A 25,016-nucleotide genomic window follows, 5' to 3' on the forward strand; every position below is an offset into this window, starting at 1 on the left:
CTTTGATATTTCTGAGTAAAATATGAAAATAAACTCAGATCGTTAACTTCAGCTCACATTCTGGCTGGACGAGGGCCGCACTCACCAACAAAAACACATTTATTGATTCTTAGATGTAATCTGATAAAGAATAACCCGGAAACATTAAAGTAGGGGTTGAACGACTACAATTTTTTTAAGGTTGACTAAATCATGATAATAGTCGAGTCGATGTCGACTAGTCGTGGCGACGTCATAGTGACGTAAGCGCAAAAACCTTCACAACGACTTGGAGGCTTTATCAGCTATTGTCACGGCAAATATTGACCCCCTCCCCTTCTCCCGCTTTTACTAAGTCTATTATGCAGAATTAAAAGAGCAATAAACAGATCACTCTGTTAACCACCGCGCCGCGCAACGCCCCTATTGCGGTAGCCTATGCTATAATTTACAGTTTCTCTTTATTATTAAATTATTTAAATTTTTATACAATTTGAGCTTTCTGACAAACTCACCTAGTCCACCTTCTTTCATTTCATTGGAAAAATCTGTTTAGTCATGTGATTGCGACTAGTCGACTGGCCCAGAAAAAAGTCATTGCAGAGAAAAGAATCGATTAGTCGACTAATTGGTGCAACCCCTACACTAAACGTGGCATTTCATGCTGCCTTAAATCGATCAGCTCCGCTTATGGCCTATAAAAAACATTTTTTCACTAAATCAAGAGTTTAGTCTGCTTAGTTCTGCCTGTCTTGAGCTGCTTTATGACTGCAAACAGATGTGTAATTAAACAACCGTACATCTTTGAAAAGCAGAAGTGGAGCCTCCTGCACAACCAACAGGAACGCAGCAAGTGGTTTCAACAATAAAACACTGCAAAAACACAAAATCTTACCAAGTATTTTTGGCCTAATTTCTACTGTTAATGTCTCAGTACACTAAAAAAAATTACAAAAACTAACTAATGAGTAACTTTTCAGCGAGAAAAGCTTGTTTTTAGTCAATTTCTTAATGTTGGTGAAAACTTTCTTGATAATAACTGAAATAATCTGCCAGTATAACCAGTACTTTATTCATAAATATTAAGGAATTACTGACTTGAATCAAGCTCCTATATGTTGCTGAAAAGTTATTTTTAAGTCAGTTCTGTTTTATTTTAAGGGTACTAAGATATTTTCACTAGAAACTAGATCAAAATACTTGCTAAGGTTTTGTGTTTCTGCAGTGCAGCAGCCATTAAATAACCAAAACCAGCTGACCAAACTCTGCTTGGGTTACTAGGTAACGGGGCTGGGCCTGGCCGGGGTTGCTAGGTAACGGGGCTGGGCCTGGCCGGGGTTGCTAGGTAACGGGGCTGGGCCTGGCCGGGGTTGCTAGGTAACGGGCCAGTTCCAGTGCAGTGTGACTCGACAATCTTTGAGTTTTTGTTTTTTGAAATGACTCATTTACCAAAACACATTAAATTATTGCCAAAAATCAGCAATAACTTTTTTTTATTGTTTTGAAACTATAAAAATGTGATAAACGTGAATTTTCCCTCCTACAAGTTTTCCCAACACATCTTAAACTGCTTCCATTGACCATAAAACTGCATAATTTGACATTTTGAAAATAAATTTGCTTAATGGAAACACCAACTGAAAAACAAACAAAAACACTAATATGAGGTCTGTTTTTTTTTGTTTTGTTTTTATAATTCTAATTAAGACTTATTCATTATAATTGTTTATTTAGTAGAGACACAGAAATCGTTTAAATTGTGTGGACGTTATCTGAATGCTGCCAAAGGTTTGCTCTCATTTGTAATGAAAACAGCTGCAGAAACTAATTTTACTGGTAAAACTGGTAGCAAACTGGTCATAAACTCTCAGAAGCTCTACTGCAGTTGTTGTTCAGGATTTAAGTGCCCAGTTTCCCTGAACTCCCCAGTGGATGACCTTTGACCTGGCCTCCTCCCAGCATACATCCCAGTCCAGGCCCAGCCTGGGAAGATGTCCGCCCAGCCTCTTACCAACGCCTCCTGCCAAATCCTGAGAGGCCGCCGATGGGGAGGCCTGTTCTCCCAACGCCAGGACTCCATTGTTGCAACACGTCTCACGGTGGAGACCAGGTCACCATGGTTACCATCCCAGATACAGCAGCTACCCCTCCTCTGAGTTCACGTCCAGAAAAACATGCTCTGAAAAGCCTGAATACTTTCAAAGTAAAACACCCAAACAGAAAGTTCAGGTTAAATTAATAAACGTATTTTATTCTGAAAGGTTGTGACAAAACACACAGCAACTGCTGCTGCCCATCAACCTGGGGAGGGTCATCAGGGCTATGGCAGGCCATTTTACCATAAAATCATCTTCAACACACTGAAATTAGTTTATGGCAAGACATATTAGTAAATTAGGATATCGCTAATTACATTAAAAATACTTTATCAATCCCAAAGGGAAGTTAAATTAATTAATGTCAGATTTACCATTAATTTGTATGAAAACTTCAAGATTCATGCAGTGAGTTACTATCAGTCAGCTGCAAACACAATAAAAACACATTTTATAATTATATTTAAAAAATAAAATCTTTATCACTGTACAAAATATGACAACTTTGGTCTGTTTGGCTTTCCATACATCTAGCATCCTGTTTTTTAAGTTTTTTTGCAACATTGGGCATCACTGAGTTAGCTGCACTGATCTTATAGCACTAACCAAAAACATCAGTTAGCTAATGCTAAATTGCTAACTGATGTTAGCATTATTTAGCCGACACTAAATAATGTGTTATTTAGCGTCGGCTAAATAACACATTATTTAGCCGACGCTAATGCTACACATGGAAGCTAAATACAATATTTCCAGCAGATTCAGCCCAGCGTTGAGGTGTGAAGCAGATCAAAGGTTAAAGGTCATGACCAAACAACTAGAAAATGTGGTTTTTCTTTTTGTGTCTGGCAGTTTCAGAGGCACATCAAGAAGTCGGAGGGCCAGAAGATTCCCAAAGTGGAGCTTCAGATCTCCATCTACGGCGTCAAGATCCTGGACCCCAAAACCAAGGTGAGTCCGGACGGGTCGATTCTCCGCAGTTTGACTGAAACTGATGGTGGAGGGGCAGAAACATCCCATATGAAACAGCAGAGGGTAACCATGGCAACCAAAGGTTTTCCACGTTTCGATGTAGATCTACTCCATTCAGATTTCATTACGATGTGAAAGTGGTTTCCCTCCAGAACAGATCCAGTTGATCCAGTCTGTGAATAACGGAGGATTTGTGTCGCAGGATGTGCAGCACAACTGTCAGCTGCACCGGATATCGTTTTGCGCCGACGACAAGACGGACAAACGGATATTCACCTTCATCTGCAAAGACTCTGAGTCCAACAAGCACCTCTGCTACGTGTTCGACAGTGAAAAATGTGTACGTGTTTTTAGCTTTTTGTTCCCAAACCCTGGAGGCTGTGAGACGTTTCAGGTGAATCGTGTCTTTCAGGCGGAGGAGATCACCCTCACCATCGGCCAGGCCTTCGACTTGGCCTACAAGAAGTTTCTGGAGTCTGGAGGGAAAGACGTGGAGACGAGGAAGCAGATCGGCGGGCTGCAGAAGAGAGTACGGCGTTGAGGCGCTGCATTGATGGTTTTATTAATTAATGCTGAGCTTGTGTCTATCGATTGTTTTAAATCCGTCAACCTGCTCGATTCATCAGCGCAGAGCGAGTGAACTGATGAATATTAATGCCACAAGCTGAGATTAGATTTCTGCTGGGAACTCGGCGAAGCCTCTGGTTTGTTTGCTGAAGAGGGTCTGACTGCATGAGGAGCTGAACACCTGGATGAACTGACCTCTGACCTGCTGGTCCTCGGTTTGAGCTCCGTTCCTCAGAGAAACACCTCATGGGAATAAACATCAGTCACATCGATTGGGGTCAGAGAAACGTAGAGAATCGTGACACGTTATAGTTTGTCATGTTTTGTCATTGGACGCCTAAACGCCTTCCTGAACAGAACCGACCCGTTCAGTACCGCTCAGGTAAACCAAGCAGCCGCAGCGAATCCCCAACAAACTCAGCTGCCCCGATAAAACCTGGTCCACCTTCTGGGCTGGGCAGAACCGCCCAAACCTCCCAGAACTTGTTCTGGATGGAACCTCGTCTGAAAGCTTCAGACGAGGTTCCATCGGATCTAAAGATGATGAGGTTTGATCAGGTTCTGTTCGCCACAGTTTGGCTGAAACTGATGGTTACGATGCAGAAACCTCCCATGTACAGCAGCAGAGAGGGATGCGGTAACCATGGCAACCAGGCGCCTTTACACTGAGAGAAGTTTGTGACGGTTTTGGAAACGCTAAAAAAAAAAAAAAAACTTAAAATTTACTCAAAACAAACTTAAATCTTGCTGAAAACTTTAGCAGTTAGTTTTGTCTTATTTCAACTGAACTAAGAAACTTTCACTAGAAATTAGACCAAAATTATTTGTAAGACTTTGTGTTTTTGCAGGGCGTTGCCATAGTGATTGATGTTTTTTTCTGCATTAAAAATTTTGATGCCTTTAATCTGAAAGCAGCTTAAATCTCATGTTTAGTTTAGCATAACACAGAGGTTCTCTGAAACATGATGTAAAAACCTCTAACAGAAGATTAAAACTGTTTTGTTCTCACAGATTCAGGAACTGGAAACGGAAAACGCTGAGCTGAAGAAACAACTGCAGGAGCTGGAGGAGCAGCTGATGATCGCTCATGTGCCACCAGTAAGAACAAAACGTCCCAGTTCAACTCCAGTTGGTTTGAAATCAGGAAATTAATCAGAACCACAAGAAAGATGTTTACAAAACCTAAAATAAATCCTGAAACAACCAACAGTCAGAACCGTCCTGGTTTAGAGGTCATTGCTGTCCAGGTAGGGGCGCCCTCTGCTGGTGGTAGTTTGCACAACAGGACTTTGTCTTCTGTCTTCATCAAAATCATCAAATTAACAAACTGATCAATAACTACGATAAAACAATAGGTCACCACTGTTTAATATTCTAATCAAACAAATAAAATAAGATTTATTTTGTCTTTGTGTAAAACCATTATAGATCTAAAATTTACCTCAAAGAAATAAAAACCTTGATTTGCTCATTTTTTGGCCTCATTTAAGAAAAATTTTAGAATTTTGTTTTCTCATCAGACAAATTAGCATCCAGTTTAGCTTAGCATAGCTCTTCCTGTAGCTACTTAGCTTAGCATTCAGCTTACCTTTTTAGCTTAATTTATCAAAAATGTAATTACAAACAGCTTAAAAGAAATAATTGCCTTATTTAGTCAAGACAGTCAAATTAGCATTTGGTTTAAAATCCCCCCTGCTCTAGGTGATCCAGATGTTCTTATTTTCTTAAAGGTGTTTTCTCTTGTTTTTCCCATTTTGAAGAGTTGGAATAGGAAAAGATTCAGTCGATTAAACATTGTTAATGTAAAACTCATTAAGGTACCTGAAAGTTTTATTTTTCATGTGTTAGTTCGTTAGAGTGCAGACGAAGCGATTTCTCAATCCGCCTAGCAGTGCGGTTAGCGGTGTGGTTAGCATAGCGGTTAGCATGGCGGTTAGCGTAACGCTGCTCTCTGACTAACCCTTCTTCTTCTGTGGTGGCGGTGCGCTGTCTCTCCCCAGCCGCCGGACGCGGTGAGCGAGTCCTTCCTGCTGCACAGGCCGTCCTCTCTCTTCTGGTTTCACAGCGTGTCGTCGCTGTCCTGTCTGGAGATTTCCTCCGTCACGCTAACGCCCATGAGCTCTCCGGACTCCAGCGTCTCCGCGGGGATACTAACCCCTCCGCCTGCTAAACACGCTCCTCTTCCTCCTCCTCTTCCTCCTAAAGCCAGCGAGGCCTGCAGCATCCCGCGGCCTCGTGTAAACTAACTTCTTTTCTGCTCTCTTCTACGGAAGACAATTAAGGCCACTGAAAAAAAAAAACATTCTGACTTTAAACTTTGAATTCTAATTCTGTGTCAAAATACCGAAAAATTTGTAGGTGTATGTCAATTATGTTGAAAATAATCGTGTAACTATTTTCCTTGTTTTAGGATTGGTAAACCTGCAATTTATCCACACAAATTTACCAAATTTATTTGGTAGATTTGAGTTTTAAGAATAGATTTGCTGGATGATGCATAAACAATTTAACAACTCTGATTCTGAGGAAAAAAGTCAGAATTTTGAAAAAATCTTTGATAAAAAGTTAAAATTGTAAAAAAGAAAATGTCACAATTCTGAAAAAAATTTGGATTCTATAAAAAGTCAAAATTTTGAGTTAAAAGTAAGAATTGTAAAAAGAAAAGTTGGAATTTTGAGAAAAAGTCAGAATTCCAAAATGTGAGAGAGAAATAAAAATCTCTTCTATAGCTTGTTTTGTTTTGTTTTTTCAGAACTTTGTAAAAAAAATGTCAGAATTGTGAGGAAAAAAATTCAAATTCTGAGATAACAGTCAGAATTTATTTATTTTTGGCCCTAATCTGCTCCCGTAGCCTTTTCTCCCTGTGTGGTGTGTGTCTCGGGTTGGCCGGTTCAGTAACGGTTTGTGTTCTGGTGCAGGCGGGGAGCGTCTCGGTGAAGCTACAGTCCACAGATGTTTTCGACATGGTTCCCTTCTCCACAGTGACGCCGCTGGTTCCCAGCAGGGCCAGTAATGGCTGCCCTCCGCCACCGCCGACCTCCCTGCCACCCGACATGAGTGAGTCAACAGAACCACTCGGGTTTGGTGGAAGCGAGGGAAGCGGGTTGACTGTGGTTCTGTCTGCAGGTAAAGATTTGTTCGGAGCGGAGCCGTTTGACCCGTTCACCTGCGGCGCGGCCGACTTCCCTCCAGATATCCAGTCGAAGCTCGATGAGATGCAGGTGAGGCCTGGGAGTTCAAACCTAATAACCAGTGTTGGTGTCGCCAGCAGGGGGCGACGTTACTACTGAATGTGTTTCCTTTCTCTCTCTTCTGAATTATTAACAGCTGAATGTGTCTCTTGTCTTCTTCCCTCTCTTAGCGGCAGAGATGGTTTGTACCTTTGCTTTGCTGTCTGTGTTGCGACTGCAGCCGTTTCCTGCTGCATGTTTTCATATTTACCAACATCCTCATCCTCTAAGCTCTTGTTGGCTTTGCTCTCAGTGGCTGCTAGCTTGATTCTGAGTTGCTGTTGACCTGACTGTTAGCTTTTAGCTTGACTCTGCTTTGTTATCCTGATTCTGATTAGCTGTGAGCTTGACTTTGGTTGACTATTAGCTCCACTCTGTTTAGCTATTAGCTTTACTCTGGTTATCTTTTAGCTTTGGTGTTGGTAGCTGTTGATGTGAAAACAGTTAGCTTTCAGGTGTAATCTGATTAACTTTTAGCCTGGGCCTGAGGTACTGTTAGCTTCACTGTGGCTTGCTATCGGAGTGAATAAAGTTAGCTTTTACCTTTAGTTTTGTTAACTTTTAGCCTATCAGGCTTCACTCTGATTAGCTTTAAATTTTATACAGATTAGCTTTTATCATCACACTGGTTAGCTGTTGATGTGAATATGGTTAGTTATATTTTGGTTAATTTATATAACCATATTTGGTTATATTTGGTTAACTGACTCCGAGTACCTATTGGCTGGTCTGGCTGGTGACTCTGGCTAGTTATTAGCTTGACTTTGGTTAGCTGCTAGCATGAGTTGGAGTAGATGTTAGCTTGACTCTGGTTAGCTGTTAGCTTCAGTGTGGCTACCTGTTGGTATGAAAAAAGTTAGCTTTTATCTTTATTCTGGCTAACTTTTAGCCTGAATCTGAGTTAGCTTGACTCAGATTAGCTGTCAGGTTGATTTAGACTTGCTGTTAGCTTGACTCCATTAGCATTTCTCAAACTGAGCTCATTCTGTTTACTCCTGCAGGTAAGATATTGACTACTCATAACAGTCTACCATAAAGCACCAAACCAATGAGCATGCCATGTCATTTCTGATCCAGTTGAGTGAAGCATGACTTTGCATGTAGGAGCGGTCTGACTCCAGATGGTTGTTGTTTGTTATTTTTGGTCACTCTGAGCTTCCAGATGAATCCGGCTCGTTTAGCTCCTCTATCCGCAGCGTTCATCCTCCTGCCTGTTTTCCCACAGGAGGGGTTCAAAATGGGACTGACCATGGAGGGCACCGTCTTCTCTCTGGACCCGCTGGACGGCCGTTGCTGATGCCAACAAAACTTTTAACTCGTTTGTATGGAAAAAGTGCCAATATCCACTCCATGGTTGAGATGTCACAGCCGCCATTTTGGGGTTTATATGCATTTGCATTTTGATTGGTTTTTCGATATTTCAGCGTAAACTTGGATCTGTTAAAGTAAAGAGCTATTTTTGTATGAACTGAGAAGATTCTGGAAAGAGACATTTTGCGTACCTTTGCTGTAAATAGTCTGAGATGTCCAATGGTACACTCTGTGGCAGAGTTTTCATATCTGTGTGAATTCTGTGTTGGTGACACATTCCTGTTTCTATGGAGAACAAAAGCTGACAAACATTAAGTGTTCCATTAACGCCAACATTCAGCTTCACTGAATGGTTTACCTCACATTATTCCTTTTTATATAGATTATTACTCCAGCTATAACTTTTTAACCCACTGACTCTTCCACATGTTGGTTGTTTCTTTTTTTTTTTTTACATTTTCCACTTTTAATTCCCCCCTCCCCGAACTCTGTAATCATTGTATTTTTCTTCCCCTACGTTTTCCGAGTCCATACGGAAATATTCCTGTTATTTACTTTTGGTTACTTTGCAGTTATTAAAGAAACTCCTTCTGGGGAAAAAAAACATTTTCTATGACTCTGTCTATCACTGCTTTGGTTTAGATATTTATGGAGAACTGTTCCTGCCAGAATTGGCAAAGAAAATGCAGACAAAATGTAAAGAGAGGAGAAAATAAATCAATGTATATTTAAAAAATGTAACAGTAAATTAAAAAACGTAAACAAAAAATATGAATAAAAAGGGCTAGAATTAAAATAGACATAAATAATAGTTATAAATTTAAATTAATAGATGAAAATAATAAATATTGGTTCATTTCACACCGCACAATAAAATTAGTTATTTTTAAATTTTAGCTGAAATATTTCCCACATTAAAAACTTTTTAAAGCCACTTATTGCTTTCTATTTTTATTAACAGTTTTGGCAGGGTGTAGCCTCCAGAGAATTTCCTTTTCCAAATATAACAATAAAATCTTATGGTTTCTTTGTTTTTAATTAAAAGAGGTGCAAATATTTAAATTTAACTTAAAAGTTATAACTTTTCCATCTCAATCACATCTTAATTTATTAATATCACCTGAAAGTTAATTTAATATAGCCAGTTTTTATGGAATAAATTTAATTTTTTGTTCCCATTTTCATGCAGTCCCAAATGTCCGCCAGTAGGTGGCGGTGCAGAAAATAAACCATAATTACAGAAGAAGAAGAAGTCGTTTGAAAGCGACTGTGAGGGAGAGTTGGCCGCCATCTTGGTCCAGTCAGCCTGATTTTCGCCAGTTACCCGCCCTGATTCGAACTTTGGTGGGCCGGAGAAATATGGAGGATGATGAACTGAGCGACTTCGATAAGGGCCAGGTGGTAGTGGCCAGGGAGCTGGGCTTGAGCGTCTCCAAGACGGCCAAGACGGTGGGCTGTTCCCGGGCAGCGGTGGTCAAAGCCTACCGCCAGTGGTACGAGGAGGGACTGCGGCTCCGAGCCGGGAGACCCCGGCTTTTCGACCCCAAGGCGCTGGACGACGACTCCGGCTCCGAGAGCGAGCAGACGGAAGGTGAGGAGGACAACGGGGAGAAGAAGGCGGAACAGCAGCCGGAGGCCACCGCAGGTGAGCGGACTGATGATGGAGAGAAGCCGGGGGAGAGTTCCGCTGACCGGACAGAGGAGGGAGAGTGATGCCGGAGCTGCTGGCGGATCCTGGACTGGAGGTTTGGACCATTCGGAGGATTAAAACTGAGTAGAACCTCTTTATTTGGGTTCGTTACGTTAAAACGTTTTCATCTAAAACATTTTTGATGAACAAAACTTTCATTTTTTACACCATGTGAAAGAATCACGGTTACAAATCTGCTCATATGATGCCTTTACTGCGCCTCGGACGTTTCATTTCTGACCTTCTCTTGACGTCACAACCGGTGATGGGGTTTTTGTTTGTTTTTGCCCCTGGGTCCGAAACGGCTACATTAGAGACAAAACATGACTTTTCTTTGTTTATTGTTGTTGTGTTTTTTTATGAATAAAAAATAACTAAAATAAAATATTCGGAGTGTTTCAACTTTGTGGTGGAAAGTGTTAAAAATTGTTTACATGTTCTTGACAAATGTATATTATAAATGTTCAAGTTTTAATTTATGTTCTTCAGAGCCAGATTTCACTTTTACTAAATGTCCTAAAATGCAACAACTAAAAAATGGATTTAATTACAAAACGGCTCCAGGGTACATAAAAAGTATTCAACCCCTTTCTCTGTCAAAGCCAACAAAATTTGGTCTTTTTTGACAAAAGAACAAAAATAACCTTTTAATTTCAGTTCCTGCAAAAATATTGACAAAAATATGACACTATGTCATTACATAAGTATTCATCTCTTAAAGTCAGTATTTATTAGCTTTCCTCCATTCTTCTTGCTGAAATGTTCAACATTGTTTGATCAAACCTTTTTAAAAATTCAGCTACAGATTATCTGTGGGATCAAGAGGCTTTGACTAGACCACTCTAGAACCTCCACCTTGTAGTGTAAAAACCCAAATTAAAACGTTTTTTTTAATGCAAAGCATATCAGACATGATAGCTCCTCTAGGTGGCAGCATAACTTAAAGAATAACAGGATACTGAGCCTCTGATGATGTTTCCATACGTTAACAGTGAGTGCAGCTAAAACCATCAGATCTGAACTGGTTTCCAGTATGGATGACACAGCATGGCTCCTGCTGCTTCGCCGCGTGTTGAGGAATTTAATGGCTGCCGTTGGCCTAATTAAAGGCCGGATGTTTCTGCCTGATAAACTAGTCTCAGCTCGCTCCTCTTTCTCTTCTCTGTTTTCCTGCTGCATCTCGTTATGATAATTATCAGCTGTGTTTAAAGCTGATGCAGGTGTTTGGTTCCAGGAAATATATTTTTATGAAACATCCCTGCAGCTTGAATAAGATTAATAAATTAAATAATTACCTAAAATCTGTCAGAAATGGTTTGTCTCTCTCTCTCTCTACTTTGAGTAGAAACTGGACACACGGCTGACCTGAAGGTTATCTTGTCTAGTCCAAGTATTTGGATGGTTTGGAATCAAAACTCTTTTCGTGACAAACATGTTGGTCATTTTCCTGTTAACCTAAAAGTTGTTTATGATATATAAAATCTCAATTACTTCAAAAGTTGAATGTTATATGTTTTACCTGTAGAGGTCACCATTTTTCACCTGCGCACCTGTGATGAGGCAGAACAAGAAATCAAGATGGTGGACGTTGACAAAAACAACCAGACTGAGGAAAATGTCCTCAAAGTTTGTATGTCGTTAAATATGAGAGATTAGCTAGAACAAGCTAACGTGATCTACTTTTTACTAGGTTAGCTAATGCTAACTTCATTAGCCAGAGCTAACACCAATACCAGGAGCTAACACCATTAACAGAGCTAACACTATTAGCAAGTGCTAACTTCATTAGCCAGAGCTAACACCAATAGCAGGAGCTAACTCCATTGACTAGAGCTAACATTATTAGCTAGAGCTAACTCCATTAGCTTTAGCTAACTTGATATCAGAACTAATTGGAAGTTCATGAATGAATGTTTAGTGACAATGAAGTATTTTTACGTTTTTGTAGTAAACTGTTATTCTATATTTAACTAAATGTTTTGAGTCTGATGCTAACCATAGTCAGCTTTACCTCTTAGCAGCTAGCGCTGGTTTCTGCATCACTGTGTAAAAATTCAGGTAGAACAGAACTAGCGCTGTAGCACCTAGCATACGGCATCTACCCAGGATGCATTGCAGCATCAACATTATGACGTCTGTGTGACTTTATTTTCTTTAAATGTACTTGAAATATTTATGAAATATTTATGAAATGTTGTATGCATTAGTTTTTCAGACATGCAGACGGTCAGAGTCTGGTGATTTTTTAACATGATGCTGTAACTTTAGAGAAAGTTGTTTGTGATTTTCAACAAGATTATAAACTGAGCCAATAATTTGTAACATTTGTGCTGCATTTCCTGTAATCTGAAATGTAACATTTTTAACTGGTGTGTTATTTCTTCCTCTGCAGATCTTAAAAACTGTCAAATGGTTAAATTATTGTTTTTAATATTGCAACGTTTAACTATAAATCTTTGTGTAAATTTTTCTAATCATAAGTAAAGTTGGTTGTTTTATTTTGAAAGGGCATATTAGCCTGGCCGTAGCAATAAGCAGAACTAATAGCTTCTTTTTAACACAAAACTAAATGTTCTGATGTTAACCCTGTTTTTTCTCCGCCCTCCAGCCGTTCAGCTCATGTGGAAGAAATGCGACGAGCCGATCTTCGCTGATTAACACGCCAGACTGTGACTCAGCTCCACTTCATGGAGGTTAAACTGATGCAGCCCTGCAGATGTTCTCCAAACGTTTCTGCTCCCTGCGCAGTGAAAACCCCAGCAGATGCCGACGTTTCTGTTTTCTCCGCCGTCACGCCTCCTGCATGTCGAGGTTTCCTTCAAAACGGCTCAGAGTTCAGCAGATGAGCTGAAATCTGATCTCTGCAGGGAAAACAAAGAGCTATGTCCAAAGAAAGAGGGGAAATACAGCGGTGAGCGGTCCAGCCCATGTTTAGAGCTGCAGAAACACCAGGAGAAGCATTTTATTTTGAAGTTACTGGACTATAACCCAGCTGCTGAGCAAAAAAATAAAAGTTTTCTATTTCAGGCGCTTGAGGAGGAACAAACGGCAGCTAGCTAACGAGCAGCAAACTGTCTCCGATTACCGAGTTAACGAGCCGAGAGGATCAGCAGGCGAGACCAGATCAACCCACAGGGTGTGTTTACTTTCTGACCAGCACAGAGGGTGTGTTTACTTTCTGACCAACCCACAGGGTGTGTTTACTTTCTGACCAACCCACAGGGTGTGTTTACTTTCTGACCATCCCACAGGGTGTATTTACTTTCTGACCATCCCACAGGGTGTGTTTACTTTCTGACCAGCACAGAGGGTGTGTTTACTTTCTGACCATCCCACAGGGTGTATTTACTTTCTGACCATCCCACAGGGTGTGTTTACTTTCTGCAGGACAAATCGGTTTTTTGACCGAAATCTAATTAATTTAACTTAATTTTAACAGAAAGTCTGAAATAAGTATTGTCCTGTTTGGAAGCTAAAGCTCATGCATATTTCGACTATTTGTGAAAACCACAGTGCCATCTTGTGGCCTGGCATGAGAACTGCAGCAGATTTAGTTGTCTAAAAAATTTGGAAATTTCAGAGTTTTTTCATTAAAATTTCAGATTTTTTCTAGCAAATTCTTTGACTTTTCAAACTCAGAAATGTTCTTGTTTTTTCCAGAAAAACTTTTCTTGTTGTAAATTTACGCCATCTATTTTTGTCTAAATGTGGAATTTCCCACATTCAACATTTGAAAATACTGCCAGTCTCCAACCACTTCCTGCTGTTTTCATCTTTGTCGTTTCCAGTGGTAACATCCTGCCGTTGACCATGTGACTCTTGTGATGAGAAAAAGTTTTTCAGTTGCTGTTTTTTTTTTACCATTTTGAAATGTTAAAAAAAAATCTCATCATAGTGACAATTTTTTATTAGGAAACATGTTTTTTACAAAATCGATGCATTTTAGTTTATTGAATTTATTGTGCAGTTTTATGGTCAATGGAAACAAAAATACTGACTCATTTTTGCAAAACCACATTTAATGTTTGGCTAACGGACTGGTTGTTCTCAGCAGGAAACATTTGGGACAGTAAGGCAGAATTCCTTCAGATAAGAGAAACTTTAAGTCAGGATCATTTTTCGAAATCCTTATTCCTTTTTATTTTTGTTTCATTTTACAGAAGGGCTTTGAAGGTTTTGTTGCCTGAAGGATTTATGTTGTTTATTTTCATGTTAAGCTCAGAGCTTCTCTCCGTTTCCCTGCAAGTCGGTACAAGAGGAGGAAGGAGTTCACAGCGGATATTTGGCGAGGAAAGTAAACTCATCACCAATGGCTGGTAGACGAGAATAAAGCAGTGGCGGATAAGTGCAGGCAGGCCCCGTCCTGACATGGCTGAATAAATAGCTCTGAAGGCTTGTCATTACTCACCTATCAGATATTTACCAGCCTCAGGTCGGCTTTCCTTAAATAACGCCGCGTTAAGACGTTTCTGTGGCGTCTGAAAGATAATCAAGTCAAACTTTTGTTTCAGGACTCAAGGGAGGCAGAGGGGAATAACAGAACAAGACTCAGTTGGAAGATGTGGCTTTTTCTTTTTGACTCACAGACCTCAGAGTGATAAACGAGTCCAGAACATTCCAGTTTGGGCTGGAGGAGAGACCCCCCACTGAGACACGCTGACATCTGGAACACCACGGAAAGAAAGGCTCATGATAAGGAAGTTTAGAGAAGGTCTCTGGGTTTCCCTGGGAAGAGAAGGTCTCTGGGTTTCCCTGGGAGGAGAAGGTCTCTGGGTTTCCCTGGGAAGAGAAGGTCTCTGGGTTTCCCTGGGAAGAGAAGGTCTCTGGGTTTCCCTGGGAGGAGAAGGTCTCTGGGTTTCCCAAAAAGGAGAAGGTCTCTGGGTTTCCCAAAAAGGAGAAGGTCTCTGGGTTTCCCTGGGAAGAGAAGGTCTCTGGGTTTCCCTGGGAGGAGAAGGTCTCTGGGTTTCCCTGGGAAGAGAAGGTCTCTGGGTTTCCCTGGGAGGAGAAGGTCTCTGGGTTTCCCAAAAAGGAGAAGGTCTCTGGGTTTCCCTGAGTCCAGAAGGTCTCTGGGTTTCCTTGAGTGGAGAAGGTCTCTGGGTTTCCCTGGGAGGAGAAGGTCTCTGGGTTTCCCTGAGTCCGGAAGGTCTCTGGGTTTCCCTGAGAAGAGAAGGTCTCTGGGTTTCCCTGAGTCCGGAAGGTCTCTGGGTTTCCCTAAAAGGAGAAGGTCTTTGGGTTTCCCTGAGAGGAGAAGGTCTCTGGGTTTCCCTGAGAGGAGAAGGTCTCTGGGTTTCCCTGAGTCCGGAAGGTCTCTGGGTTTCCTTGAGTCCAGAAGGTCTCTGGGTTTACCTGAGAGGAGAAGGTCTCTGGGTTTACCTGAGAGGAGAAGGTCTCTGGGTTTCCTTGAGTCCGGAAGGTCTCTGGGTTTCCTTGAGTCCAGAAGGTCTCTGGGTTTCCCTGAGAGGAGAAGGTCTCTGGGTTTCCCTGAGTCCGGAAGGTCTCTGGGTTTCCTTGAGTCCAGAAGGTCTCTGGGTTTCCTTGAGTCCAGAAGGTCTCTGGGTTTCCTTGAGTCCAGAAGGTCTCTGGGTTTCCCTGAGAGGAGAAGGTCTCTGGGTTTCCTTGAGTCCAGAAGATCTCTGGGTTTCCTTGAGTCCAGAAGGTCTCTGGGTTTCCCTGAGAGGAGAAGGTCTCTGGGTTTCCTTGAGTCCAGAAGGTCTCTGGGTTTCCTTGAGTCCGGAAGGTCTCTGGGTTTCCCTGAGTCTGGAAGGTCTCTGGGTTTCCCTGAGTACGGAAGGTCTCTGGGTTTCCTTGAGTCCGGAAGGTCTCTGGGTTTCCCTGAGTCCAGAAGGTCTCTGGGTTTCCCTGAGTCCAGAAGGTCTCTGGGTTTCCCTAAAAGGAGAAGGTCTCTAGGTTTCCTTGAGTCCAGAAGGTCTCTGGGTTTCCCTGGGAGGAGATGGTCTCTGGGTTTCCCTGAGAGGAGAAGGTCTCTGGGTTTCCCTGAGTCCGGAAGGTCTCTGGGTTTCCCTGAGTCTGGAAGGTCTCTGGGTTTCCTTGAGTCCAGAAGGTCTCTGGGTTTCCCTAAAAGGAGAAGCTCTCTGGGTTTCCCTGAGAGGAGAAGGTCTCTGGGTTTCCCTGAGTCCAGAAGGTCTCTGGGTTTCCCTGAGTCCGGAAGGTCTCTGGGTTTCCTTGAGTCCAGAAGGTCTCTGAGTTTCCCTAAAAGGAGAAGCTCTCTGGGTTTCCGTGAAGCTTCCCAGTCCCTCTTCCAGCAGCTGAAGGGTTGATTGGGCCTGATCCCCGGTGGAGAAGCAGAAGCTTTTATTTCCAGATCTCCATGTGGGCTGGACTTTTTTCTGCTTCTGCAGGCAGAAATGTTCTAATGTCTGTGGTTGTAAACGTTTGGACCAATAATGCACTCACATTTACAGTGAAGCGCCTTTTTACGGCTCCATATTCACATTTTACTGCGGAAACTCCAAATTCTTTGCAGTTTTTATCTTACACCATACATTAAATATTAAAAAGACACGCTATTGGCTGGGATTTTCAAAGCAGCTAATCCAGGAGCTCCATTGGTTGACGAGATGCTAGCTTCTGTAGATGCTAGCTTCTCTGCTAACACTGTTTCCACTGTGCATATTAACGTATATTTTGTATTTTAATTAGTAAAATATGTTGATATTAGTGTTTTCAATGGAGGCTGTGAAGTACAGAGTTGGATAGTAACTAGTTACATTATTACTTTACTCTCCTCTGATGAAGTATTTGCAGTTTTTAGCTATAATGGTGTTAAAAGTATTTGGCCCGTTCTTGATTTCCTATTTTTTTCTGTTTCAGAAAATCAAACTGTAACCCGGTGTTAAAAACACAAGTAAAAAATGAATAGATGTTGATTTAATATCTTCTTCTACAACGAGATTAAAAAGTATAAATAGATTTCATGTCTTATTCTACAGTAAGAGTTAAAAAGTAATAAAGTTAAAAATAAGTTCATAAATATAGATGAAATGTGCTAAAAAGCTTTAAAAACTGTGAAATGTGCCTTTAGTGATTTATTTTAGTGATGGACTAAACAACCAATTGCTGGCACAGTCTGATTTTACATGAGCCAATCAGGTTGATTGTCCCGCCCCTTTAACTGCCTGGCTGAGATTTTGCTCATATTGCGTCAGGCACGCTTGAGAGCTCAGAGCTGACGGTTGCTTCGGCTAATAGCCTGGAAGATCTTGTCAAATTCGATGAAGAATCTTGGAAATCGGTAAGACAAACAATGTTAAAATAGTTTCCCAGAATATATAATTTCAAAATAGTAAATCCCTCTTTATTAAATCTTAGAAAGCTTCCGTTGTGAGCGGCTGAAGCCCATAAAAAGCCCCTGTAGCATCGGAGCATCGGTGTTAGCTCGGCAGTTAGCTCAGTAAATATAGTGTTACAGATGTACTTCATTAGCACGTTTAGATTGAAATATATTTACCTCATATAAGCTAATTTCTTTAGTTCTACTGATGTGTTGGTAATATTTAACTCTGATAACTGGAATATTGTTGTACAACATAGAAAAACTTGAGAAATGATGAAAGATCTCTTTGAATTGTAGCTTAAGCTTAATTGATATTGGCATCCTGTATTTTAACATGCTTCACTCTGGCCTTGTTCCAGGTCAGGGTGTTTTTTGTTATGGTGCATTTTTGGCCTGTAGAGCCCAGAGACCTCGATCACCTTCTCCTGAACTTGGATGGTGAACCCCAGCCCAGAGGACCAGGTGAACTGGTAGATGGTGGGTTACAAAACCAATATTTAAATACCAGTCAAGATAACACAAGGAAACCCCAAACAGAGTATTTAAGTGAAGGCTGCTTCATGGTGGACTGGCAACCAGTTCAGAGTGAACAACGAACAATGGATGGATGAACAGAAACTGCCCAGAGTGACCAAACATCCAAAATGTCTCCTACCGTCCGATGACCAACCCATCTCCATCTTTGCTCTCTTCACCATGAAGAGAGCAAAGATTTCCAGGTTGTTGTAGAAGTTGTTCTCCTCAGTCGTCGTTTAGACTCTTCCTGATTGGCCGACACCGGGGTTCCCCTTGGAATCAGTTTGTCTGATTGAAGTCAAGCATTTCTCCCTCCCTGAGGCCCCATCTGACTGAGGCCCCATCCGACAAATCTACAGTACAGAAACACGCTGCCGGTTTCCAAACAGTTTTGACAGGCGAGCAGCAAAACCTCGGGCCATGAAGTCCTCCAGAGCAAACAGGCGAGTCCAATCCTGCAGACAAGCAGGCAAGAAAATATAGCCGGTACAAAGTGGAAGAGCGAGTGCAGATCCAGCTAGCTAGTTCGATCAAACTGATTTAATTTCAGCTAGCTATCAAACGGCTAGCTGAAAGCAAGTCAGCTAGCTTCATAGAACTAACTTCCTGCTAGTAAGGAAGTAGATAGCTAGCAGCTACTCTCAGCTAGCTAGAAGGAAGTAAATCAGTTCAATCAGACTAGTTAACTGGCTAGCTAGTAATTCTCTCATTGTTGAACTTAGCAAGTAGAAATAAGTTTAGTGATTCTAGTGACTTGAAACCAAAAAAATTGTTGTCTGAATTGACTAGCTAGCTAACTACATTTTGACTCAAGTGACTTACTTCCAACTAGCTAGCTACCTTGATCAAACTGACTTCCAGTTTAACCAAGTCGCTGTTATTTCTGTCATGATCACAAGTTTTGCTGGATGATAAATTGTCCCAGAAATTATTGTAATAAATGATAATATTGTCATTTTGAGGCATATTACCTCAAAGATATATATAAATCTTTAATTTCTAAAGAACTTTTAATCCTGGAACTGATTTTTCCATAGATTCTACCTAAAATGTTCTAAAAATGCTACTTGACACGTTATTGGTTGGCATTTGAAAACCAGCCAAACCTGGAGTAGCATTTACTTTCCTTGTTGCTGATTGGCTGAAGGCTGAAGAGTGGAGATAAGCTAACTGTAGGTGCTAGCTTCTGCGTTGATGCCAAGATGGCGATTAAAAATAAGCACTCAGTTGCATTTTTAGAGCAGGTCTCTGTTGGTAGAGTTTAGCTGTTCGCCCTCTATAGGTCACATGCTGTCACTGCAGGAAATACTTCATAGTGAAACTGAAAAAGTTGAAAGGCTGCTGTTTTACCGTTTTTCAGGACAGAATCAAATATTTTCCTGCTGTGGATTCAGTTTATTCTCTGTTTGCTCAGAGAACATTGTTGCTACTTAATTTCAACAAACTCAGACATAATTTTACTTTTTGCTGCTCTGGACAATGTTTAGCTAATTTCCTGCTGCATGAAAATAGATCTAGTTTCTGTTCAAACAGTCGGTAACTCACCACCAGTCTGGCTGCTGTTTGCTTTGAGTCCCAGTTGGATTTCATGCCAGTCTGAAGCTCTTGCTCACTAAAACAATGTAAAATAAATGCTAATCACATATTCTGTCTGTTATAAATTATCTCAGATTATGAATTATTCAGCATCACAGAATATTGTGTGATGCCATTTGTGGACTAATGAGGCGACAGCTGAGCAGGCCGCTGGTGTAGGAAAGAAATCTGTTTCACATCATTTCAAAAGGCTAATAAATAGATTCATAAACACAAAAACAAAGGAAATCATATGAATGGTTTAGTGTTTTATTTAGTTCTATGAACTAAAACTTAGTTCCAGTTAGTTTTCTCATTAATTACCGTTTTTAATTATTTCAGTTAACAAAGATGTTTTTTCAGTTTTGGTTTGTTTTAGTTAACTTTAATAACCTGGAACTAAACAATGGAAACGTAAAATTTAGGAGTTTGAAACTTTTCATTGGACAGAAAAACCTCAGCCTTTGTTTTAAATAGGTTTTAACTGTTGCTGCAGCGTTCCTGCTGACGTTTCGGATCATTTCGCCAATACCACCGCAGCTGTTAAACTTCTGATTATAAAGACATTGATACTTATTAACTGTGTTATTAGTGTTAATTTAGAGATAACTTTAGAGATCCTAACTGAAACAAGTTCGGTCTGATTAGTCTGGATGTGTTTTTATGCTGTAACGTGATGCAGCCAAACCGTTGTGCTGCGTTTCCCTTCAGGCTCTTTGACTGGAAACTAAACAAAGTGAGTCCAGCAGAGAAACGTCCGGCCCCCTCAGAGATATCTGGCCCATGACTCACGGCGCCGCGGCTTCAACCCGCCTCACATTTTCCACAAGGTGCAAATCTTTTCCCCTGCAACCACGTAGAAACCTCCGACTGCAGCAACGCTCAGTCTGAGGAGGCCGGAAGAAAACCAGATTCATGAGCAGCAACATCTGACGGAGGATGAGGCAACTTCACATGGGAGCAAAAACCAGGAGGACGTTTCTGTCAGAACAAGAAAAGTTCGAAAAGTCACATTTTCTAGAAAAAACTCAGAAGTTTTGACAATCTCAGAAATTTGTGAGAATTATTTTTAATTTCTGTATTTGAAAAGTTGCATATTTGCTAGAAAAAAATCCCAAAATTTTCTAGAAAAACTTGAAAATTTCTGAGATTGAAAAGTCAAATATTTGGAAGAAAAAAACTGAAATTTTTAGACTAATCTCAGCAATTTGCTGGACAAAAACTAAAACTTTCTGAGTTTCAAACATCGCAAACTTAATCAGAAGGATTTTTTTAAGTTCATGAAATTCGTCTCAAACTTTGAGTTCAGATTTTCGACTCAACTTTTTTGCTGAAATTAATTTTAACATTTGGGGAGTTTTTTCTAGCAAATTTTTTGACTTTTCAAACTGTGAAATTTCCAAGTTTTTCTTAAATTGAAAAGTTTTTTGGCAGAAATTAGCTTTCTTCTGTCTGTAAGTTGCCGTGGCAACAGCCCAGCAGCTCACGATGAGACTGAAGCGTTTTTATGATCTGAAGCACATGATGTGACTTTCTGGTGGGATATAATTCTCCATAAATGTGATTTTGTAAATCCACTTTCTCCCCGGTTTGTGGGGAAATCCCTTCAGACGTGTTTGTCCTCAGCGTCTCATTGGCCGCTCGGCTGGAGGGCTTTGTGTGAGCTTGTCTGAATCTCCGCCCTGTAAGCCTCCATCATTATTTAAAGTCCTGTCTGCTCTTGTCAACGAGGAGATAAAGGCGTCTAAAACAGAAATTACTGCACTTTTACAGCAGGAAGCGGCAAGGAGTCACTTCAGCTTTCTTTGAAGTGGAACCTGAAAGTGAAGCCAAAGCCGATTCAGGGAGATTAAACTGAAAAATGGATCCATTAGGAAGCAGCTGAACGGCCAGAACACAAACTGAACAACTACCAGAGGGAACCGACGGCTAACCGGACTGCTAGCAGCGCTAAACCTTAACTACTGATCAAAAACATCAGTTTTGCTAATGCTAGCGCCTAACATGAACATTGTAATTAGCAGAAGCTAATGCTAAAGTGCTGAACCAACATAGTAAATGGTGCTAAATGCTATACAAATATAGCAGTTAGCAGAAGCTAATGCTAATACACTATGCTGACACAATAATTAGCAAAAACTAATGCTAATGTGCTAAACCAACATAGTAATAAGTGGAAGCTAATGCTAAAGCGGTACACAAATATAGTTATTAGTCAAAGCTAATGCTAATACGCTATATCAGTATAGTAATTAGCCAAAGCTAATGCTAATATGCTATATCAATATAGTAATTATCCAAAGCTAATGCTAATATGCTATATCAGTATAATAATTAGCTAATGCTAATATGCTATATCAGTATAGTAATTAGCCAAAGCTAATGCTAATATGCTATGTCAGTATAGTAATTATCCAAAGCTAATGCTAATATGCTATATCAGTATAATAATTAGCTAATGCTAATATGCTATATCAGTATAGTAATTAGCCAAAGCTAATGCTAATATGCTATGTCAGTATAGTAATTATCCAAAGCTAATGCTAATATGCTATATCAGTATAATAATTAGCTAATGCTAATATGCTATATCAGTATAGTAATTAGCCAAAGCTAATGCTAATATGCTATATCAGTATAGTAATTAGCTGAAGTTAAAGTTGAGAAATCGCCTCAGCTTTTAGTGTCTTAGTGGAAGTTCGCTCAGCACTGAAACCAATAATGAATCCAACAGATGGAAGAAACTGGATGCAAAACATCTTAAAAGTGCAAAAGAAACATCTGGACTCAGAGCACAGAACGCGTTACAACCAGTCAGACAAAGGGTTAAAACACAAAGTCAACTGCAGACCTCAGATTCTGACTTTATCCAGAAAGACCCGATGTCACTGAGTTAACAGAGTAAAGGGTTAATCCATGTTTACATTTCAGTTTTATAAAATAAAGAATAAAACTCCCAAACAGATTCTAGTTGCCAAGATGTTCTGCAGACTGAAACTGAAAATGTGCGGCCCTGATGTTCTGGTCGAACCCTTTGTACTTTCTCCATGTTCAGTGGAGTTCATCTTGTTTCGAGGCGTCTGTCATTGTCTCTGTTCAGCCCGAAGCGTTCGCAGCTTCAAAAGGAAGAGGAGGAGGAGGAAGAGGAGAGGAGGAGGAGGGCAGCCATCAGAGAGGGGAGAGGGAGATTCGGGGAGGTTTTCTGCGTCCAGCTAACAAAGATTCACCGTTTTCATCAAATCTGATAATCCAGAATGAAACGAACGGACGGGTCCAGATGGTTTACGCTGTTCTGGCGCCGTCCGCTCATGTTCTGTTTGGAGCCGGGATCGGATCCCAAACCCTAAAATGTTCTGCATGTTTCTGTTGAGCGTTTTACTCTCAGGAATGTGACACCAGTTTCTCCTCAGACATGAATCAGTTCAATGTTCCTCAAAACAAATTTATAAAACTAGTCACAAGAGATTCATATATAAATGTCATAATTCCAGACTAAATATTTAACTGGAGACTAAATATTTAGTTAGCTAAAGCTTTGTAAACAAAATATTTAGTTTCAACCTAAATATTTGTTTAGCAAGTTAAATATTTAGTTTGAAAATACATTTTAGGATATCATGTTGATTATTTAGTTAGCAAGTTAAACATTTAGCTTCCAAAGTAAATATTTAACTTGTAGCTAAATATTTAGTTTACAAGTATTTAGCTTAATCAATAAAAATTTCACTTACTATCAAAATATTTAGTCATTTTAAATATTTAGTTTCCAAGTCATATATTTAGATAAGCTAAATATTTAGTTGATAAAATAAGCATTTAACTTGCTAACTAAATATTTAGTTTGGAGGTAAATCTTTAGTTAACAAGCTAAATATTTAGTTAGCTAAAAATTTAGCTTACTAATGTACTTAAAGCTCAATTTTTAGCTTACAAATGTTTAGCTTAGCTTGCTATCAAAATATCTGGTAACTAAGCTAAATCTTTAGTTCTAAGCTAAATATCTAGTTGGCAAGCTACACAGTTAGCTTGCTAACTAAATATTTAGTTGACAATTTTTTAGTTTACAAACTAAATACTTAGCTTGTAGCTAAATATTTCATTAGCTAAATATTTAGCTCCAAGGTAAACATGTCTGCTGTAGCTTCCCCATACGTTGTGGTTTCCAGTCCAAACTGGAACGTTTTCCCTGGTTGCTGCTGTTGGACAACAATCAGGCAGAGTGAAGATCTCCTTAACGAGGCTGAATCAAACTCCCTGAGCGCCGGCTAGCAGAATGTTTACAGTATTTTGGCTGACGTAGCCTTGGAGACTCAGATAATCATTTCCATTCTGTGACTCGTTTCTGAGCTGAGCGACCAGAGAACGGCCCGTCTCCACGTCCGCCAGCAGCCTCTGATGAAACTCAACCAAACGCTCAACATCAGGCGAACCGCCGCCATGTTTTCAGGAGGTTTTAAGGCAACACGTTGCTGCCGACGTTCAGCTGAATCAGCAGATTACTGGAGAATGTTCTGCTGTAACAGTTTGAGTTGAGGAAGAAAAGCCGACGGTAATTTGATCTCACTCTGAACTCGGAGGAAGAAAGAAATGTTTCCCACAGTGGGAGGAGAGAAGTGATGAGTGAAGCCAGCTGCAGTTTGTCTTCATTTCTTCCCTCCTGCAGCAGAAAGTCCTGCAGAAACGAACTAAACGGAAAACGTTCTGAAAATCAACAAAAACTGTTATGCTGGATTTAAACTGGTTGGTTTCAGAGAACTGGAGCCAAAACACTAAATGATGAGAATAAAGTCACAATATTAAAAACATTAAGAAAGAAGCTTGGACAGTTATAAACTCAGTGGCTGTTCAGTCGTTTCTGCTGCTGGTCATAATTTGATGCTGATGTTTTAAAAATATCTCCTTCCTTTAAATTCATTTTCTCATAAAATTACAAATTACTTTTGGTAATAATTAAAATTATCTTACTATAACTAAATTATTCTTGTAATATTCAGACTTTATACACATAATATGACATTATTTTTGGAATATTGAGCTTTTATGTTCATATTATTACAACTTTATTCTCATATTTTTGATTATTTTGACTTTATTCCTGTAATATTATGATGCTATTCTGGAATTATTTGCACAACTTTTTTCTCTGCTTATTATAACTTTATTCTGTTAACATAATTACTTTATTCTCATACAGAATGAGTTATTAGTCCATTAAACAAGACATTGTCTAATAGCGTGATTAATGGATTTTACCAACAGTTTCACCATAAATATTTAAAATAATCCGTTTCTGGAAAGAGGTTGTGATGAACTGATGGAGGGCACTTCCTGTTCAGAAACTGTAAATAAGCGGAGCCATCTTGTTTCAGTTCATGCGTTTAGCTGAACACACTGCCTGCTCTGCCGTTATCTGTCCAACCAATCAAATGCCAACTCAGTTTGTATACAAGCCATCAAGGCAGAAACCACAAGCTAAACAAATTCACTCCCACATCATCAACTCTCTCCTTGGCAGCCGGTCTAACGGCGGCGGCCATCTTGTTTCTGCTGCTCTTCTTCGTGCCTCTCTGCTGAACCGGTCGGTCCGTTTTGTGGGCGGAGCCACAAGCAGCTGGGTCTCAGCACATCGTCCCTTCCGACAGACGGCGGGTCGGATGGGACGCCGCCACCTGGTTCTGCTTTCAGCGCACCAACAGCTGTTTCCTCTCACCGGTCGGCTTGGATGTTTGTGGTGCAACAAACGACTTTGAACATTTTGTTCCAACCGTTTGTACCAAAGCGACCCG

General features: G+C 40.3%; 1 protein-coding gene across 5 annotated transcripts in view; it reads left to right on the plus strand.

The window, feature by feature from the left end:
- The window catches only part of gulp1a (GULP PTB domain containing engulfment adaptor 1a), a 149,094-nt gene extending 140,333 nt beyond the window's left edge, over positions 1-8,761 (plus strand). For 4 of the 5 annotated variants that reach the window (XM_014987010.2, XM_014987007.2, XM_088003254.1 and 1 more), the window contains 8 exons: positions 2,928-3,026; positions 3,250-3,387; positions 3,460-3,576; positions 4,626-4,712; positions 5,615-5,851; positions 6,533-6,671; positions 6,741-6,835; positions 8,070-8,761. In XM_014987010.2, the coding sequence (XP_014842496.1) occupies positions 2,928-3,026; positions 3,250-3,387; positions 3,460-3,576; positions 4,626-4,712; positions 5,615-5,851; positions 6,533-6,671; positions 6,741-6,835; positions 8,070-8,141 (984 nt within the window). In that variant the 3' untranslated portion in view covers positions 8,142-8,761. The remainder of the gene's footprint in view (positions 1-2,927; positions 3,027-3,249; positions 3,388-3,459; positions 3,577-4,625; positions 4,713-5,614; positions 5,852-6,532; positions 6,672-6,740; positions 6,836-8,069) is intronic. The other variant, XM_014987012.2, reaches the window with a different exon arrangement.
- The last annotated feature ends 16,255 nt before the right edge of the window (positions 8,762-25,016 follow it).

Source organism: Poecilia mexicana, unplaced genomic scaffold (assembly GCF_051168715.1).
Source record: "Poecilia mexicana isolate PSO_F unplaced genomic scaffold, ASM5116871v1 scaffold_2, whole genome shotgun sequence".
NCBI classification, from domain to species: Eukaryota; Metazoa; Chordata; class Actinopteri; order Cyprinodontiformes; family Poeciliidae; genus Poecilia; species Poecilia mexicana.